The 20,564-nt window shown below is 41.8% G+C and overlaps 4 protein-coding genes across 6 annotated transcripts in view; 3 read left to right on the top strand and 1 right to left on the bottom strand.

Moving 5' to 3' along the window:
• The window catches only part of LOC145937124 (uncharacterized), a 153,867-nt gene that overhangs the window by 71,381 nt on the left and 61,922 nt on the right, over positions 1 to 20,564 (top strand). The window lies entirely within an intron of this gene.
• Positions 10,903 to 11,478, top strand: LOC145937086 (uncharacterized). Its single transcript, XM_083039940.1, has one exon. It carries the CDS (start codon positions 10,903 to 10,905, stop codon positions 11,476 to 11,478), a length of 576 nt encoding a protein of 191 aa, XP_082896066.1.
• LOC145937082 (uncharacterized) lies at positions 13,899 to 16,585 on the top strand. Its single transcript, XM_083039926.1, has 2 exons — positions 13,899 to 15,749; positions 15,823 to 16,585. The coding sequence occupies exon 1, from the start codon at positions 13,908 to 13,910 to the stop codon at positions 14,823 to 14,825; it is 918 nt and encodes a 305-aa protein (XP_082896052.1). The 5' UTR covers positions 13,899 to 13,907; the 3' UTR covers positions 14,826 to 15,749; positions 15,823 to 16,585.
• LOC145944391 (E3 SUMO-protein ligase ZBED1-like) lies at positions 16,765 to 17,582 on the bottom strand. Its single transcript, XM_083052690.1, has 2 exons — positions 17,336 to 17,582; positions 16,765 to 16,843 (listed from the first exon to the last, which is right to left on the bottom strand). The coding sequence occupies exons 1-2, from the start codon at positions 17,580 to 17,582 to the stop codon at positions 16,809 to 16,811; spliced, it is 282 nt and encodes a 93-aa protein (XP_082908816.1). The 3' UTR covers positions 16,765 to 16,808.

Raw genomic sequence — 20,564 nt, forward strand, 5'->3', positions numbered from 1 at the left:
TTTCGCACGTGCATCTTTCCCGATGATAAGTTGCATTACATCCCGCGTAGAACGAGAAGTAGAGGTGAGGGGATATAAAGGCGGTAATTGCACACTCAACTTGTCAGTCGCGCAATTTTGTCATAATGGTAACACGAAGAAGGAATATCAATGAGACGTCGATGACGTCAAAGAATTCTTCCGACAGCGCAATAAAGATCGCAAGACGTTCCATCGGCGAGAGAAACGCTTATCTTTTAAAAACTTTGTGTTACTTGAATAAAAATCAAAGAGCATTATTTTTACATACCGCCGACAATAATCTCATTAAGTGTATTCAAGAGTGCGTTTTTAACACGCTCAAGGGTAACGTACCGCTCGGGAGTAAAGAAAAGAAACGTTTGGCAAAACATAAAGCAATCCTACGCCGTGTCGCCGTAAAACACGGTAATTTAAAAACTAAAAGAAAGCTATTGATACAACGGGGTGGATTCTTGTCGTATCTAATCGGTCCTATACTCGGTGCTATATTATCGCGGATTATCGGTGAGTGATAAAAAAGAAAAATACACCTTCATATATTTTTTTCTCCGGAAGAAAGTAATAATTATAAAGGAAAATAAAAGAGAGAGGAATAACTTGTACGTTAATCATACCGAATAATGGAAAAGGCTAAAAAGAATGCAACAAATGCATCATCGTCAACAACCGGAAATATTATCTATTGCTTCGAAAGATAAAAATATAGAGATATCAGATGGGAATAATGTTAATGATAACTCCGTACGGACACCTGGAATGCCTTTATCGCGTCTCGACACGGAGATGTGGCGTATTCTCAATCACGCGACTCCTATCGACGAAAACGAAAGATGGAAATTGTATAAGGAAGTACTTCAGCGTTATCTTCACTTTGTTCGGGTAGCGAAAAGACGCTTACGCAATGACTCGCGCGAGGATACACGTGGTAACGTCGACGACACAAGTAATGTTGACAGCGACGGAGGCGAAGGTGATCAGAATAAAGATATCGATTTGTCCGTTGATGACGACCTTATGGAAATACAAACTCATAGAAATACTTCAATCAGCAGTGATGGTACCGTTAGCGAGAGTAGTTTCGGGAAGAAACGCGCTCAATCTGCGGAAAAGATCAAAGAAATACTCAGCAGTGTGCCGCAAACTTATCGTTTTAAAGCAAACGCGTTATTAAAATTTTTGCTAAATATTCAGTCATCGAAGATTAGCTGGGATAGACGCGGACTCGTGACTATAGACGGTGTTGTTGTAGCGGGGTCGAATATTAGCGACCTTATAAACGACGAGGTACGTGAGAGAAAAACGGTGAAAGCTATCGGGAGAATTCAGTTTGTTCAATTACTGCAAGACATAGGTACTCCCTCCAGTCTTATAGGGAATCGCGATTTATTGACTACGATCACTCGTAGATCTCTGCGTATTAAAAAAACCCTGCCACGCGGAAGCTCCACCCCGAAAACTTCACTGTCGCGTTCAAAGTCATACGGTCGGGAGTTAAACGAAACCGAAGGAGACACGGTGTTTTTATCCGCCACTGACGACAGCGACGATAATAAAACATTAGTGCCGGATTCTTCGCCTAAGAAAAAGAAAGGTATATTCCATTGGAGCACACTTGAATAATGGAACTCGAAAAATTGTATTACGTTCCCTCGCACTATGCCGGCTATTCCGCGACGGAGAATTTATCTCGAGCTGCTAAACCAAGTTTTACGCGTAACGATGTCATTGAATGGCTTAAATCGCAAGATGCGTATACGCTGCATCGGCCAGTACGTCGAAAATTTCCACGTTTACATTATAATGTAACAAATATCGACGATTTATGGGAGGCAGATTTGATCGATCTTCGTAATCTCAAGAGCTATAATGACGGATATTCTTATTTATTGATAATTATCGATGTCCTTAGTAAATTCGTTTGGGTAGAACCATTACGCGACAAAACAGCTACCTGTGTGACAAAAGCCTTTCAACGTGTACTTTTGAGAAACAAAAAACGTTAACCTGTTCACCTGCAGACGGATAAAGGTAAAGAATTTATAGCCCAGCCTGTACAGAAATTTTTAAAACAAAAAGACATTCGTTTTCGCGTAGCCCGTAATCCCGATGTTAAAGCAGCTGTAGTGGAGCGATTTAATAGAACGCTCAAGGAACGGATGTGGCATTATTTTACACATTGTTGTGCCTCTCAGGGTACAACGGGATTTGTAGGATACTTTGAGGGGTCCGTTCGTCTTAGGAGTTAGGACTCCGAGTGTCGAGGGTGGTGAAAAGAACACTTTGGTCACAAGAGAAGAGTTTATTCCAACTCACGTGTACAATTCTTTGGTATGTCGAATCGCAGCGCGTCCCCACAGTAGATTAGATGTAATTACTGGTCGTCCTCGGTTCGGAATACGGCCCCGAGGAGTTAATCAGGCGCGCTTATATTACCCGAAAGTAGGTTTTGTTTTTCGGTTAATGTGTCGCATGTATGCAATCGGTTTTGCATCGTCTGCGTTTTACGATCTCGAATGTGTCGCGATGTCTTAACGCGTGTATGCAATCGGTTGCGTTTTTGATTTCGAGGCGCGCGCTATATCTTTTGAAATGCTGATTCTGCGTTCTCTTTTGTGGGTTTTTAGGTCGTGGTTGGGTCATAGTGTTTACGGTTACAACACCCTTCCCCCGCGGAAAAAAGAAAACGGATCGAGTTTTCCTTTTCCCTATTCTTCACGTGGTGGGTTTTGTCTTCTATTTCTTCGGTACAATATTATGGCTATTGTGCTTATAATAAGAATGGCTGTGCCACCTGATATTAGATATATAACTTGTTTTTTTAAAAACGGGTTGACGCTGACGTTGTCTAGATCTTCTGTTAGATCTTGTAGTCTCGAGCTTAAATCCTTTAGTTCGGTAGGGTTCTGAATTATTTTCTTTAACTGTATTGTATTCAGGTTCGCTGGTATTTCGATTTTTAACCTTGAGATATTATATTCTGGTAAGTACGCTTGGAGATATGTGCCGTCTATGGTTCCCGAAGTTTTTACAATCATGTCGGCTGTTACTAATTTACAAGTGTTGCCTAGTGTGATTCGTCCTGTCCCCGCGATGGTTGTCCTATATTCTTCATGGTGTTGGCAGTTTATGATTATCGGCTGCTCGGTAAGTATGGAGTACAACCATGAGTGCTGGTTAGTCAGCTCAATCCATATGGTATGATTGGAATGTATATATCGTGTCGCATAACTTTTGCCCTGGGGGGGTGTGTGTGTATGCTTGAATTTCGCAGATCGCATTGTCGTTTATGTGATAGATGGTTTATTTTGTTCGCATATATAGTGATTGTCTACGTTAATACATTTTTCTAAATTACTTTGCGTTATTGTTAGATAGTTTTGATTTTCGTTATCAATGGCTACTATCGGTTGGTTTATTTCTGCGAAGGTAAATAAATTCCCGTGGCTATAACTCGGTAGGGGGATAGCCTTCACTATGTTATATCTAGGATGCGAAATTAGTGGGAAGCGCAAAATAGTGTGTACGTAAGGGTTATTAAAATATGCGCTAACTGTTACGAATTTTTCAATCGTGAGCCAATTGTCTTCGGAGATTCCGAAGGGGAAGAATAGTCCTTGGGGCACTTGTGACGTGGCTTCCTTGAGACTTTCTATGATTTGATCTAACGGAATTAACCTCGGATGTATCCTTCCTGTTTTTACTGCCATTAAGTGTTCGATGACGTCTTCCGCGTCTCTCATCAAATCCGTTATTATGGCATTAACTATGGAGAAGTATTCGTGTATTTCTTCTCGTTGTACTTGATTTGCCATCTGTTTTTGGATTTTGGTGGTAAAATTGAGTAGTTGTTCGTTGTATTGTGTTGTTTTTTTCAGATTATCGATGTGGGCAATTGTTGTGTTTAAAATTTTTACTTGATTTTTCATCGTGTGATGCAGTGTTTGCTCTTGATTTTGTAAGAGGAGTAGTTGTTCCTTGATGACTTTGTCGTCATTGGCATCCATGGTTCCGAAGAGTGTTTTTGCTAGTGTCCCGATCCCGTCGAGTAGTCCTCTTCGTTTGTTTGTCGGTGTCCTGTATATGGTGTTTACTCGTTTTAAGAGGTGTGTTAATTTATTATTCTCCGTTTCGATAATCGTTTTTTGGATTTGGCAGCTTTCTTTATTTTGTATCTTGTGTAGGAGGTGTCCGTGATCAATATAATTTTGTAAATCGTGGAATCTTTTATCCTAGGTCTATATTAATTATTAACTTCCAGGTGGATTCTACTTGATAACCGATTTTTTCGAAGTATATCCCTGGCTCTCGATTAAATTGTTCTACCTCGTATTCCTCTTCTAGGTCTTTTCTTGCGGTAGTAGGCTGCATCTTCCATGTCATTAGCGCTCTGGAATGGAAATAGATGTGCCGAAATTTTTCTTTCTTAATGTTCTATGAACGCTTTTAAACGGTTCGTATGTGTATTTATTATCTTTCGTCCTACTTTAATATTATAATTGACATCGGAGATTTTGTCGATGATTGTGTACGGTCCGGTCCATAATGCATCGAGTTTTTTGGATCGGCCCCTGCGGACGGTTTCGTTGTGTAATAGTACTTTTTCTCCTACCTTGAACGTGGTATTCTTCGATTTTTTGTCGTAGTTATCCTTTGCTTTCACCTTTTCGTTTTTTAAGTGTTCCTTTGCGATTTGCTGGGTGGCGCGTAATTTTTCTTTCAATTCTTGCGCGTAGTCGTATGTATATGTCGGCTTCGGGGGTTGCGATAATGCCGTAGGTAGGGTTGCTTGATGCCCGTAAAGTAGTTCGAACGGCGTGAACCCCGTGGCTGTATGCGGTGTGGTGTTATATGCAAACATTGCGTATGATGTCCATTCATCCCAGTCTGTTTGTTCAGCATTAATGTAGTGGCGAAGGTATTCTGCTAAGGTACGGTGTGATCGTTCCAAGGCTCCGTTGCTTTCTGGATGGTATGCAGTTGTCTGAATTTTCTCAATTTTTAGTAATTTACAGACGTCCTTGAACATTTCGCTAAGGAAGTTTGTACCCTGGTCGGTTAAGACCTTTTCTGGGATACCATGTTCGAAGATAATTTTTGTTACGAATTCCCTTGCAATTGTTGCGGCTTCTTGGTTAGTTATCGGAATCGCTTTACTAAATTTAGTTAGATTATCTTGGAAGGTAAGTACATATTTATTCCCATTACCAGAGATCGTTAGGGGTCCTACGATGTCTAAAGCGCATTTTTCGAATGGTTTGCTTGCGGTATCTGTTATTACCAGCGGTGCTTTGTTTTTTCGCGAAAGTTTATTTTTTTGGCAGAGTTCACATTTTGCTACATAGTTTTCTACGTCCTTAGTCAGTCCTTTCCAGTTGTGTAGTAACCGGATTCTGTTAATGGTGCGTTCTGTCCCTTGATGTCCTCCTAGGGGTGCGTCGTGATACTCATATAGTATGCGGCGTTTCTCCTCTTCCGTGTATTTCCGCTCTGTTTTTGTGTCATTAATTTCTTCTTTATCAATTTTATTAATTTCTTCTTCATCGATTTTATTAATTTCACCTACTGAGTGTCGGCTGAGTGCGTCGGCTTTTTTATTAGCTTTGCCTGCCTTGTGTACAATCTCGTAATCGTATTCTTCAAGTTTTAATCGCCAACGCATCAATCGCGATCCAGGATCCGTTACATTAAATAACCATACTAATGGTTTGTGATCGGTGATAATTTTGAATTTCGTACCATACAGATAAGGCCTGAAATGTTTTACTGCCCATACTATGGCTAGTAGTTCCTTTTCAGTAGTATTATAGTTATGTTCCGCCCGCGACAAAATTCTGCTTGCGTAAGCAATCGGGCGGTCTTGTTCTACCGGGCCTTGCGACAGTATGGCTCCGATGGCGTAATCTGAGGCATCCGTTGTTACGAGGAATTCCTGGTCGAATTCCGGATATTTTAGTATGGGTGCGGTAGTTAATTTATTTTTTAACGTGTCGAATGCGTTTTGCTGTTCGCTGTTCCACTCAAATTTTTCTTCCTTTTTTGTTAATTTTGTCAACGGTTTAGCAATTTTTGAGAAATTTTCTATAAATTTTCTATAGTAACCTGCTAAACCTATGAACGCTTGTATTTCCTTAGCTTTGGTGGGAGTGGGGAATTTTTGTACGGCGTTTATTTTGGAAGGATCAGGCATGATCCCTTTTTCTGTAACGATGTGCCCTAAATATATTACTTCCTTTCTAAGGAACTCGCATTTGTCTGGTTGGAGTTTTAAGTTGTGTTTACGTAATCTGTAGAGAACCTCGGCGAGTCGCATGTGGTGGTCCTCTAGGCTGTTACCGTATATTACTATATCGTCCAAGTATACGAGACATTTGATCCCTTGTAGTCCCGTCAGCACGGAGTTCATTAACCGTTGGAATGTAGCTGGCGCGTTCGTTAACCCGAATGGCATTCGATTGAACTCGTAATGTCCATACGGTGTGGAAAATGCAGTCTTGCATTTATCGGGCTCGGCCATGGGTATCTGATGGTAGCCCGACGCTAGATCCAAGGTGGTGAAGTACTTTGCATTTCCCAGTTGGTCTAGTATATCCGTTATGTTCGGTATTGGAAAAGAATCGCCTATGGTTAAATTATTCAGTTTCCGGAAATCTACAACTATGCGTAATTTTCGGTTTCCTTCCGCATCCGCTGTTTTGGGGACCACAAGTAAAGGCGCATTCCATTGGCTGTTACTAGGTCGGATTAGCTTGTCCTTCAACATGCCCTCTATTTGTTTATTTATTTTCTTTTTGTGTTTCTCCGGCAATCGGTATGGGCGTACATTTACAGGTGCACTGTCAGCTCGGAGCGCGATTTCGTGTGACGTAGTCGGAGTGCAAGTCAGCGCGTCTCCTTTAAGGTAAAACACGTCACCGAATTCCTCACAGATTTGAAGCAATGTTTTTTCTTCTTCTTGATTGAGATGTTGTAGTCGGAGTAAATTTTTTATTTGCTCTCTGCGGGAGAGTGTAGGCGCTTCCTGGGGGGGGGGCGGGACATTCTCTCTTCGAGCCACCGTGTTCGTAATTTCCTCGACGTTTACCCATGGAGTTGACATTTTAATGTATTTTTCGGTTGTATTTATAACGCTAACCGGGCATGAAAATTCTTCTGGTTCTACGAGACAGTGTCCGATAAATACTCCGGGCAGCATTTCCTCGGCGCGTACCATGCCTACCTTATTCGAGTCGGTGGTGGCTCGGACGATTGTTTCGCTTCGCGGCTTCAGCATTAGCGCGCGGTACGGGCGTAATTTTAATATTGTCTCTGCTAGTTGTAGCTGTTTTTTGTCGTAATCACACGTTATCTTGTGCTTTTGCAAGAAATCTACTCCCAAGATTCCTTCGTAGTCGATGGGGAAATCGTCCTTCACGATGTAGATAGGATGCCGTATTTTTCGGTCCTTCAAGGTTATTGTGGCCTTGATTTTTCCTATGGTCTGGATCTGGTGTCCCGTCACTCCGGTCAATGCCATTTTCTCTTCGTAGATCATGGCTTCCCCTTTTAGATTTCTTAATTTAATTAAGGTCACGGTTGCGCCGGTGTCGAAGAGTAAATTTAACCTTCCCTTCTTTGCCTCTTGTATGGGTAGAATCACTAGATCTAGACCTGTCGTAGTGGGTAGTTGTGTGATTACTTGCGATATTTGATACTCGGCCGCGGGTCTCGGCCGTTTCGTGTTTTCCTCGTCTTCTTCATCCTCCGGTGTTGTATGTTTCTTTCGCTGTCCACTAGTGTTAGAATGGCCTTGGGCGCTCTTATTTCCGTTTGTCCTTGTCTGCGTATTTCCCGGGGGTCCGTGCAGACTCCAACATTCGTTACGACCGTGACCTGATTTTTTGCAGTAGGTGCAATGTTTCTCAACAGCGTTGATTTTCCCTTGTGGTTTTGGCAAGGAGAATCTGTTGGCGTATCTGCTCGTGCGGCAGTCTCGTCCGAGGTGTCCGGTCTTCCCGCATTTGACACTGTATAGTTTTATTGATGTGTCCTGCGTGTGAAGCGGTCTGGTCGGTCCGGGGTCGTAGTGTCTGCTCTGTCGGGCCCTTCACTTTCTCTTCCGCGCTGGCTTGTGCGATGGCGTCTTGTAGCGTCGTGTGATGCTGTGCTCGTACCATCAGCTGGATGTTTTCCTGGAGGCCTATCTGGAAGTTCTGCAGGGCTTGTTGTTGCAGCGTATCGAGTATAATGCCCTTGCGCTCGCTGCCGAAAGCCTGCCCTTCGATCATGGATTCGTACAGTTCCATGGCTAAATTATCGACGCGTAGTCCGTATTCCCGGGCGCTTTCGCCGGGTTTTTGCTTCAGGGTGTTGAATTCCACCTGAAGATGGGTAGTGCTCCTCTTGCTTAGATAGCAGATTTCCAGTTCCCGTTTAAGTTGGGCGAAGTTGTTTATGTCGCGGGTTTCAAAGTCGAGCATAGCCTTCCCCTTTAACTTGGTGCAGAGTATCGCTTCTAGTAGCGTCTTTTCGTCTACTGGGTTAATATTTTTTATAGCGTAGGAGCTGGCGCTTAGAAATTCTTTAAGTCTGGCTTGGGAGGTTCCGTCGAACTCAGGTATCATGTCTCGCGCTTCTTTCAGTCGTAAGAAACCATGCAGATGTGCGGTTTGCCTGCGCACATCGCTCACGGTTCGTCCATAGGAGAGGTCGGCATAGGGGTTTTCGTGTATTATTCGCGTTCTATTTAAGTCTTCCCGGTTAGTACGTAGGTCCCGCATCTGGTTGCGGAGGTGTCTCATTTCCTCTTGCATTTCTCGGAAGCTCTGCAAAACCTCGACTAATACCGCGTTGCTCGGATCTTCGCTAGGACGTCCCGCATCCTCGTAATGGGCGGCGGCGCCATGCCTAGTCTGCGTTCGCATACGCTCGATTTCTCTATCTATGTCGTCGGACGGGACCGAGGGGTGTGTCATAGTGTTTCCGTCAGGTATCTCAAAAATACTACTATCGTACGACACGGGGGAGTAGTTTCGTCTTACCGAAACGCGATCAACCGATGTTCGATCGATATTGCTCGGTCCTGCTTCGTTATTATTATGCGGCGAGGACTGGTTGTCCGTTCCGCCTTGGGTTTCGGGTTCGCGAGCTTCCGGTTCGCGCGGATTTACGCCTGGGTATTCGGATTTGAGATTCTTTCGGACGCTATCGCGAATATCGCGGGCCGCTTCTTCTACTACTTGCACGGGCGTTACGAAGCCGAATCTATTTGCTAATTTCGCTGGTGCGCTTAAAAAACGTGGTCGTTGAAACGTGACCTTCTTTTTTGCCGGTGCCGACATTCAGGCGATATTATTATACAATATGCTGACTTACAGTATAACGATGATACGCATTTTTCTTTCGCTCGCTCGTCGTTTTCGCACGGTCGGCTGTTGGTCGGTTCCTTGTGCTGTCTCGTGGTTGGGTGGTCCTGTTCTGGTCCGCTGCAGCTTCTCTCGGTATTCCTTTTTTGAGGTCCTTGAGCACTGACGATGTTGGCAGATCCTTACTTGGCAGATCTCTCTTGTTGTCAGGAATCTTGTATTGTCAGATATCCTTTATTGCTCAGTATCAGAATCCCACCGCTGCCACCATTTTGTTGTGCCTCTCAGGGTACAACGGGATTTGTAGGATACTTTGAGGGGTCCGTTCGTCTTAGGAGTTAGGACTCCGAGTGTCGAGGGTGGTGAAAAGAACACTTTGGTCACAAGAGAAGAGTTTATTCCAACTCACGTGTACAATTCTTTGGTATGTCGAATCGCAGCGCGTCCCCACAGTAGATTAGATGTAATTACTGGTCGTCCTCGGTTCGGAATACGGCCCCGAGGAGTTAATCAGGCGCGCTTATATTACCCGAAAGTAGGTTTTGTTTTTCGGTTAATGTGTCGCATGTATGCAATCGGTTTTGTATCGTCTGCGTTTTACGATCTCGAATGTGTCGCGATGTCTTAACGCGTGTATGCAATCAGTTGCGTTTTTGATTTCGAGGCGCGCGCTATATCTTTTGAAATGCTGATTCTGCGTTCTCTTTTGTGGGTTTTTAGGTCGTGGTTGGGTCATAGTGTTTACGGTTACAACAACATAAAAATACGCGACGCTACATCGATGTTTTACAGAATATCGTTCGCGCTTACAACCATACTCGTCATACCTCTATTAAAATGCAACCCGCAGCCGTTACGCGGGAAAATGCTCGTATCGCGTGTGAAAATATAAATCGTCGATGGAAGGACAACAACGAGAAGAAGAAAAAGAATTGCGACGCTAAACAGAAGGCTAAATATAACGTGGGCGAACTCGTGCGTGTCAGTAGGGCAAAAGTAGTGTTTGAGAAAGGATACGAGGCAAAGTGGAGCGAAGAAATATTTCGAATTCACCGCGTTCTCGAATGGAGAAAACCCCGCGTATACGAACTAAGCGATTTAACAGGCGAGGATATAGACGGAATTTTTTACGAACAAGAATTAACTCCGGTCAATAAAGATTTACAAGAAGAAGAATTTATCGTCGATCGGGTAATAAAGAGCAGAGGACGCGGTAACAATAAACAAATATTAGTTAGTTGGCAAGGTTATCCCTCTAAATTCGACTCTTGGATTCCCGCATCGAGTTTAAGATCTTTGAGTCAAAATGAGGGGAGAAGAATTTTACATGATTCTTCCGAGCAATAGTAGCATGCGTTACTTTCCGGAAAATACAACCACGTGTTTCACTACCGAATTACCTCAGCGTATAGAATTACACGGACGTTGGGAAGTGGCGCTCACGGAGATTCAGTTTCCGTGTAGTTTTTTACATATATAGGATAATGAAGGATTAATCAGATTCATCGATATTAACGAACGCGATAAGACGGGTAAGGCTATGAAATCTCAGGTACCCGCGGGCATTTACTCAAGTATGCGCGATATTATCGCGTGTGTGAATCACGCTGCTAAATCTGTCGATTCGCATATCGTTTGGCATTTCGTCATCTTCATGGGAGGTAAAGTTTTCATGAAACTTATCTGCGAAGAAAAAAATTGTAGTATGACGCATTATGTAAATTTTTCCGATAAACTTCGCCGCATACTCGGCTTTGATATACACATCAAGCGTAGAGATCTTGTTCAACTCGATAATGAGCCCGCTGTACCATCTCCGCTGCCCACGTGGTTTTATAATGAAATCGGTATCAAAATGCACAATAACAGCAAAAAGCTCGTTAAAATCGAAAGTAGTTCCGTTATACCCGACGTTTTACCATCATGGGTTTATGATGAAGAGTTGCATTCTCTGCTATTTTACGAGCTCACGCACTCGCGTATGTTAATAGGTGACGAACCAGGTAGTTTGTCGCGAGGTATTCCCGACAAGCTCTTTGTCTATTGCGACATTTGCGAACCTTATATTACTGGCGATGTACGATCTCCCCTTAGTCGCGCTCGACTCGCGAAATGATTACGCATTCGCATCAACTCAGATAAGACATTTCTCGCCCGCTCAATACATCACGTTGCGTCAAACGTGTTTCCGTACGATCGAAATAGATATAAGAGATCAGCTGGGTCAAAGTATACCATTCGAATTCGGGACTCTGACGGTGACATTGCACTTTAGACGTATCGATTAGATATCGTAAGAATACTCGGTGTATATGACGGAGAAAACGGCAAAGGGAAAAGAAAAGAAAAGAAAATTTGTTCGTTCTTTCTCTGCTGATGGATTATTATTCGACGTATTACGACGAATTACAGAACGGAGGAGCTCGCGGTGGTGGAATTCCACGAGTTTTCACCGGATCGCCCTATCAACGCGGGCACGGTATCGGGAGTTTTCTCGGAGGCTTATTCAGACGCGTGCTGCCTTATCTAGGTACTGCTGCGCGGGCAGTGGGTAAAGAGGCTTTACGCGCGGGCGTTAATATAATCGATGATGTAGAAAACAATACACCGTTCAAGGTAGCGGCCAAACATCGTTTTAAAGAATTGCGTAACAATCTCAAAAGACAGGCTAAAGAAAAAATAACTAGCCTCATGAAAGATTCGGGATATAAATCGGATGCGAAAATACACGTAGCTCATTTCCCCTTTGCCGGGCTTGACGCGCACATCGTTAAACGCCGTCGCTCGAATAAGAAAAGTTTATCGAAAATCAAGGCAAAAAAGAAGACGAAATCATCGAAGAATAAGAGAAAGAAAACCCGTACGAGGGTAAAAAGACTCAACACAACTGCGAAACGACGTAAAATTGGCAAAAAACGTACAGTATCTGATATATTTTCTTAAACAACGCTATTTTAATTCACGCACATTCAACCACGACGAAGACAACAACGACGAAACAATTGTCAGTGAAGTATGTCTTTTCTTCACACGCATTCGAACGAGTGTTTAAAGAGCGAACTTGATCTCTTTTCTTTACCGTCTACGCAGACTAGTATCGAGAGCTCGCAATGGATTCATTACAAACCCGTGACCTCTCTCTCGGACGATTCACCGATAGAATTCGTCGTCCCTGGGCACGGAGAATAATATCTAGATCTCACGCATACCCTGCTGAGTCTTCGCGTGCGCGCGAAATCGGGCGACGATTCAACGGCTCGAGCTCCAGGAACAATCGGCGCAGCCGCAGAGACCGTCGTAGGACCCGTAAATCATTTACTTCATTCCACCTTCAATCAGGTCGACGTGTATTTCAATCAAAAGCTCGTGTCGCCTCCAAACAACGCTTACGCGTACCGCGCGTACATCGAGGTATTGTTAAATTATTCTTCTTCCGCAAAAACTTCCCATCTAACGTCATGTCTATGGGACGCGGACACACCGGGTCGCATGGACGAATCGCTGGAATCGAAAGGCAATACCACTCTCGTGAGACGCGCCCATTACATTCGCAACGGGCGAGCGATAGATCTTATAGGACATCTGCATTGCGACGTTTTCAATCAAGACAAATTCTTAATTAACGGCGTGGAAGTAAGATTAAGACTCGTCCGCTCGAAAGATTCATTTTGTCTCATGGGAAGCAACAGCATGTCAAAAATACATATTCTCGATGCCAGTTTGCTAGTGAGAAGAGCGAAACTAAGTGCCGGAGTGTTACTCGCACATGCTAGAATGCTGAGTAAAGTTACGGCTAAATATCCGCTTACGAGAGTCGAGGTTAAAACATTTACGATTCACAGCGGTGTTGTGGGGGAATCATTAGATAACGTAATACTCGGACAACTGCCGAAACGAATAATAGTCGGTTTCGTTAATAATAAAGCATTTAATGGAGATAGAAAATTAAATCCGTTTAATTTTAAAAATTACGGCATAAATTTCTTCTCTCTGTACGTCGACGGTACACAAATTCCTAGTAGGCCGTTACAGCCGATTTTCTCGCCGGAAGAACCGCTTTACGTCGATGCTTATCAAACACTCTTTTCGGGATCCATCATTTCGACATCCATTTCTTGAGGGAAATTCTATAAGTAGAGATGATTATTCCAAGGGATACACTCTTTTTACTTTTGATCTCACACCTGATTTGTCCGCTAATTGCGCCGGTCATTGGAATCTCGTGAGACAAGGTAGTTTACAATTAGAGGTACGTTTCGAAAAGGCGCTCTCCGAGACAATTAACTCGGCTCGTCAAGTCATTGTCGATTTTTCCGGTTAAATTTTTTATCACGGCATGCCTCTCGTTGCAACATACTCGATTAAAAATTTTTACGTATTTCTCTTACCCCCACCCTCCTCCACTTTCATTCGCCGATGCGTTTCACGAGAAAAAACTTATAATATAACGAAAAGAAATATCAGTTTCCTTCGAGACGCTCTCGTCGACGGTTCGTGAAAAGCTTAAACCTCGCCAACAAAAGCGTATAAGTTGTTCTTCGCAATATGGATATAGTCATCGACATACAAGGCTTCCGCGATGTGAGCGAGAAGTTTCTTCCCAAGGAAGTCGCGGTTGTTGCGATTAACGCGTCGATCTTCGACCACTGGATTATGATGCCGCCGCATCCGTTCACTGAATTACCCGAAAAAGTAAGACGACAAAACTGCTGGCTCACACGAAATTATCATGGGATCGAATGGTTCGACGGCGAGGCTAATCCAAAATATTTTACATTGCATTTACGTGAAATTATAAGGCACACGCATCACATTTACGTTAGAAGCAGTGAAAAAGCACACTACTTGCGAAATCTACTTTCCAGAGAGATATATAATTTGGAAGGTATCTCTCCAGCATTCAAAAATCTAATGTTAGAGGAAGAGTGCGGACAATATTGCGCTCATCACGGAATTCGAAAAATCTTTCATTGCGCGTTATATAACGCTTACAAATTGAAACGTTGGCTACTCGATCAAAATAGTAGCGGCAGCAGCGATACTCTCAGCGTAAGTCAACCCGATACTTGTAGTTCCCCCGAAAATTATCAATTGAGTGACAGCGACGACGACGTCAGCTACGAAAGCGTGAAAACCAGCTGCGACAAGGATTATTCTGCTAGCAACGTAAATGGCAATCCCGTTCTAATTCATAATATTAAAACTCAAACGGATAATGTATTAGAGATAAAAAAATTGTCGAGAGCCGAGCAGGCGATTGAAAAAGAAGAAGAAAAAGAAGAAAGTCTTGCGAAGCTCAAATCGACGAGCGAAAACGTTACAGAGGGAGAAGTAAAAGCCGAAGTTATTCAAATAATACCAGGATCCACGCGTTCGTCTTTGTACCAAAAAAATGAACTCTTGCGAAATTCTACGAGCATTGCGCCATATCGATGCCAAGCATGTGGGTGTCTATCCCTCTGACAGAGTTCCGAGGGTGTGGACGAGGTCGATGGCTATTGTCGCTAATACAGACGATCATAAGACCTGGAGAACATTGGGTCGCCTTTTTCCTCGATGAACACGGAGCAGGCACCTACTTCGACAGCTATGGAACACCACCCCTGGAGCCCGGATTTCTCCTTCGTCTTCGACGAAACTCCATTATCTACCGATGGAACACTCGACAACTACAAGGATTTTTTTCACAAACTTGCGGACAATATAGCTGTGTATTTCTATATTATATGTCTGTCGGTTACGATCTTAATCAGTTTCTTACTCTTTTTATCGAAAATTGTGAACACAACGACCGATTAGTCGTAAATTTATACCGCAAAATTTTTCTCCGCTAAAATAAGAAACATGTCATCGTAGTTGCTAACTGATATCATTCTGTAATTTTAATAACATACTCCTGTTACGTCCTGTGGACTCCACGATTCTTTTCTCCTCCCCGATTTACGCAAATCCGCGTTCCGCGAACGTATTAATTGTAAGACCCGAAATTAATTATAAGAAATAAACGGAAAAAGACAGTGATTGTGAAACAGCTCGACCAATGAAATTATGAAACCTACACAATAATCGATAAGTCATAGGTAATGATGAAAGAGGGATTTAAAGAACGCTGAACTTGTGACTATGAATCACAAGACAGGAACTGCCCTTTGCCCTACAGGAAGGGCAGACGAATAGTATAAAAGCAACAAATCTTCAAGAAGACTCGCTCATTCCGGCTGCATCTTGGCACTTGCGCACCGTGTAATACACACTCACTGTGACCATCAAACTCAACCAGTTAGCAACCAGCCAGCATCCTACTCATTCGGCAATTCGAGAGAACCCAGCCATCCGGAGAGTCGACTGAACTGTCATCACAGACCAGCCACTTGTACAGATCAAGTAGTGAGTACACTTATCCACATCGCGTAAAAATAATTAAATCCGCCAACGCGACTTAAATAACCACTATTCTCAGTGGAAATCGCTGCCCGCCAAGCGGTCAAACGCGCCCTCCGGTGGAAACAAGATAATTCACGGCCGATGCGAACACTCGCTAGACTGGTGGCATTGCGATACGACTTCCACAATTATCAGGAGTTCAGGGAACAGTTTTTCTCGTCGGCTCCTAAAAGAAATCGCTCTTCCTCCTTCTATTCCACCTCATTTTCGGGGTCTTTATCCACCTCATCACCCTCGACTTCTTCAATCTCTTTACTCCTTTCCTCGTCTTCTTTCGACTATCCCGAGCCTTCATACTCCCCTCTCCCCCTATCAGAAGACACCTACTCTTTTAGATCCCCTTCCCCCCTAGTAATAACCATAAACGATTCCCCTCCTAACTCTCCTGAAAACCCAGAGGTCATCGACCTCACCGACGAAGAAACCGTAGAAATACGACACATACACACATAAAATTATACAACTATCTATACATTTCAGAGTCAAATGTCTAACTCTTTCATCTCTTGTTTATTTCTGTTTAATATTGAATAAATGCTAAATTGTTACTTTATGCAAATTTAGCGTCTTGTTAAAACCCCTGCGTTCCTTCCTACTTCCCCTGAGATCGCACAAGGTCCTATCCCGCGTAAAAGGGATTTAATTCCCTTACCGAAAAGGGACCGACGAACGGACATCCGAGATAAGCCAGGTAAAAGCGATTATCTAGTCGTTGACCTCCCTCTGGGCCAGACAGTCTGTTCGACCCGAAATCACACAGACTTCGGGAAAAACATTGTTACGACCTCCTTACGGCCTACTAGGGATGGGCGATGTTCAAAATAAAATCGATTTTAATAACATCGGTTTTTGAAAAAAAAATCGATTCTGAAAATCGATTTTCTAAGTAAAAAAATCGACGAGTCGATTAATCGAATAAAAAAAAATTATTTGTGAGTACTATGAGTAGAGTTATTGTTTTATTATTATCTTTTTTTCATATATATACTTGTTTCTTATTATTTAATACATTCCAGTTGTGTCCAAAGTTCTTCTATCTGAAAAATTATTGTTATTATTAAGCCATTAATATATATGTAAAACTATAATAAAAATTAATTATTTTATTTAATTATGTACATGAGTAACCATACATAATCAAAAGACAATCTTACCTGCAGAGTAAGATTCAACTCATTTGCCTTAAATGAATAAATAAAAGGTCACAAGAATAACAAAATACTAAATTGCATTAGATTACAACACATCTATATACTTTATAGTTATTTTACATTGGAAAAAACAACCTTCGAACAAAAAACCAAAAATTAAATAAGAAATAGGAAATGTTACTGATAGGAAATAAATGATAGAAATAGGAACTGTCACCGTTTACTTAAAAAAATCTCATGCCTTATATAGTAAAAAACATATAACGTAGTCACAAGAGAGGAACATAGTTGCAGGAACATGACAGTTTTGTTATCACTCCAAACCCCAATCCTTTCGTGCAAGCGAACTGAGAAACAGCAGTTTGTTCAAGTGCTCACCGGATAGTCTACTCCGATTGTCGGTTTTGATGTCACCAGCTTGAGAAAACAGCCGTTCGGATGGCACCGACGTGCCAATAATACTGACGTATTTTATTGCCAATTTGTACAATGACGGAAACGCGAGTTTCATCGATGACCAATACTTGAGAGGGTTTTCATGGCGCGGGATGACTGGTTGGCTCAAATATTGTCTTATTTCGAAAGTGACGTTTTCGTTGTGAGCACTGTAGTCAGTTTTGGTCATGAAAGCTCCAGAGACCGTTTTTTTCCGTCGATTCAACGGATACTTTTTGATACGTTTTTTGTACGGTATCCTTCTTAATGTAATCATTAATTCGCGATATTGCAGAAGAAGCAGCCAGAGCGCTCTCAAAGTGGATTTTCTTGAATCTCGGATCCAGTACGTTTGAAATGGCTAGTATTTTGTGCAACTCAAAATCTTTAAATCGTCTATTAATCGTTGCTTCAAGTTTTTCTTTAAACTCGTATCCACACTTTGTTAAAGGCTTATTCTCGAACGGCCACTTTCAGGCAGCGAACTAACGGGATGATAACGCTACATGTTGGATAGGAGTCTCCACTGACTTCGGTGATGACACACTCGACTGGTTTCATGAGGGATATAACATCGTTCAGCATTTGCATTTCTTCTCGTTTTAACATATCTGGTGCACTCGGACACTTCGACATAACCGGATAAACATATTCCTCGAGAGCGAGAAATCTTTCCAGCATGTAGAGCGTCGAGTTCCAACGTGTAGGAACATCTTGAATAAATTTTAACGCAGTTCCTTCCGTTTTTCCGTCTCGCATTTGCAGCTTCTTTAATTCATCGCAAGCCACGACGCTTCTTCTTGTGACTGTGACGATAGCCTTCACTTTTGCAATCGTATCCCGCACAATGGGCATAGCGCCTAGTACGTCTGGTACGAGATGAGATAGAGTATGCGCAAAGCAGGCCAAATGTTTGTCCTGTCCCACAAAGTCGCGTACAGCTTTCTTGATGTTGGCCGCACTATCCGTAACGACTGCCATAATTCTCGATTGGTCCAAATTGAAGTCCTTCATGACTGAAATTAAGCACTCTCCGAGATACTGTGATGTGTGGTTTTCACTCATCGGAAAAACTCCAACACATCCACTCTTCATTTCGATTTGTGCAGTTACATAGTGGATGATGACGCCGAGATAACTTTGGTTGCTGACATCTGTCCAATTGTCGCATGTTATGGAAAAAGAGTCAACTTCTTTGAGGGTGGCTATAAAGCGCTCTTTCAATACTTCATATCGGACGTCTATCAATCTTGTCACGGTTTTTCTGCTCGGAACAGTGTAGAGAGGTGCCACTGTTTTCATGAGCAATTTGAAGCCCTCGTTTTGCACTGTAGATAATGGCATTTTATCGACCGCGATCATATACAAAATGGCATTTGTAATTTTGTCAGAAGTCTTGCCTCCTTCTGTTAAAATAAAACCACAAGTGTTTTGCCAAATAATCAAAAATTAAAAAGATTTCTTTTACGGCATACATACCTAAGAACGATTTCGTATGCTCAAATGCTTCGTCGATTCTAGTCAACTTTCCCTGTAATCAAAAGTATTTATTGTCGTTGTTCTTTTGTTAAATTTATGAATCAGTCATTTTTCGATTTGCTATAATTGTTTATTTATTTATTATACACTTTTTTATTTTTTACTTGTTATTTATATACTTTTTTATTATTTATATACTTGTTATTTATATATTTATATTTATTTTTATTTAGTTTTTTTACTTGTTATTTATATATTTTTTTACCTGTGGTTTGAATTTTACACGTTTCGGCTGTGGAGGATCATAAATGGAATCGTCACTAGATCCGGAAGTCACGTTAGTTTTTCGCTTCAGTCTGTTTAGTCTGTTAGCTTGGGGGCAAAACAATGCATGGTTTGCACTAAGGTGCTGAAACAAGTTCGTTGTGTTCCCGCCATGTTTGTACACTTTATTGCAAATGTTACAGCGGGCTGTAACATTACTTTCTTTTTCGAAATATTGCCACGCTGCACTCGATTGTTTTGACCTTTTAAATATAAAATAATAGTTAAGACAATCTTTTAGAACGATACCTAAAAAAAGGAAAAATTTGCAAGGAATACTGAAAACAACTTACTCAGATTTACTCTTTGTTACGCCCGAACTTATTGGTAGGGCTTCAGTGGGCGTGATCTCCTCTTGGGCTACTACTTGAGGATCTCGAGCATCATCCTCTGTACTCTCTATCAATGTACTATAAAAAGGCAGATATTAAATTCAATAAAGCGAACAAGGCTATAGGTCGTGAACAATTGTTACACTTACTAATCCACATCATCAATGGATCGAAACAGTGTTTCGATTTCTTCGTCGTTATTAACGATCTTCTCACTTTCACACAGATTGCGAACATATTCGGATGCTTTATCTAAAATTCAAAGTACGCATATAGGGTATATGATAAGAATACAATAATAATCTAACATCGATCCGGAGATATGTCTTTGCTTAAATAAATACGAAATATGTATACAATTAAAGAAATGTACTTTTCAATGAAATATATTCCATTGTAGATAATCCTCGTACAGAGAATGAATCCTGTTTGTTGATTCTAAAATATATTGTGTGCGTCTTGGATTCTATGATATAAAAGTGTATTTGTGTAAAACATTATCGTCACGTTATCATCATCGGAAATCAAACAAAATTATAGATGTTGGAGGTTATGTGATGCACTTAATCGAAAAAATATAAATTTTATAGTTAGTACTTACCGTTTCTGATATCCATCGCTGACTCGCATTACTACGAAACACGAAACACACAACAGTTGAAAAATTTTCGATTTTTATTAGGCAAAATCGAAATATTGGCTGGATTCCGTAAACGTAAAGCGCATACGCGCGCATTATCTATTCTATAGTACACGTTACGTATACTATAGATATATGCGCGCATGTGCGATATGCGCTTTACGGAACCCAGCCATTATATCCTTCCCTTTCGTACACGATGCGGCATCCGGCGTGGCCTACAACAGCCAATCAGAAATTATCATTTTTGCGTCACTGAGTGCGTTCAGAACACACAACAGTTGAGCAACGTTACTAGATTAATCTGTATTATATCGCCATATAATATACACAATCTAGTAACGTTGCTCAACTGTTGTGTGTTCTGAACGCATTCAGTGACGCAAAAAAGATAGTT

The sequence above is a fragment of the Prenolepis imparis genome, unplaced genomic scaffold, assembly GCF_030444845.1.
Source record: "Prenolepis imparis isolate NDT839.2.m4 unplaced genomic scaffold, iyPreImpa1.0 SCAF_1, whole genome shotgun sequence".
NCBI lineage: Eukaryota > Metazoa > Arthropoda > Insecta > Hymenoptera > Formicidae > Prenolepis > Prenolepis imparis.

Excerpts from the sequence above, each read along its gene's own strand:
- LOC145937082 (XM_083039926.1), top strand. The coding sequence starts at position 13,908 with ATGGATATAGTCATCGACATACAAGGCTTCCGCGATGTGAGCGAGAAG.
- LOC145944391 (XM_083052690.1), bottom strand. The coding sequence starts at position 17,582 with ATGACCAAAACTGACTACAGTGCTCACAACGAAAACGTCACTTTCGAA. Across the intron at positions 16,844-17,335 it reads CAATCGGAGTAGACTATCCG|ATAGAAGAACTTTGGACACA; the intron begins GTGAGCACTTGA and ends ATAATTTTTCAG.
- LOC145937086 (XM_083039940.1), top strand. The coding sequence starts at position 10,903 with ATGAAATCTCAGGTACCCGCGGGCATTTACTCAAGTATGCGCGATATT.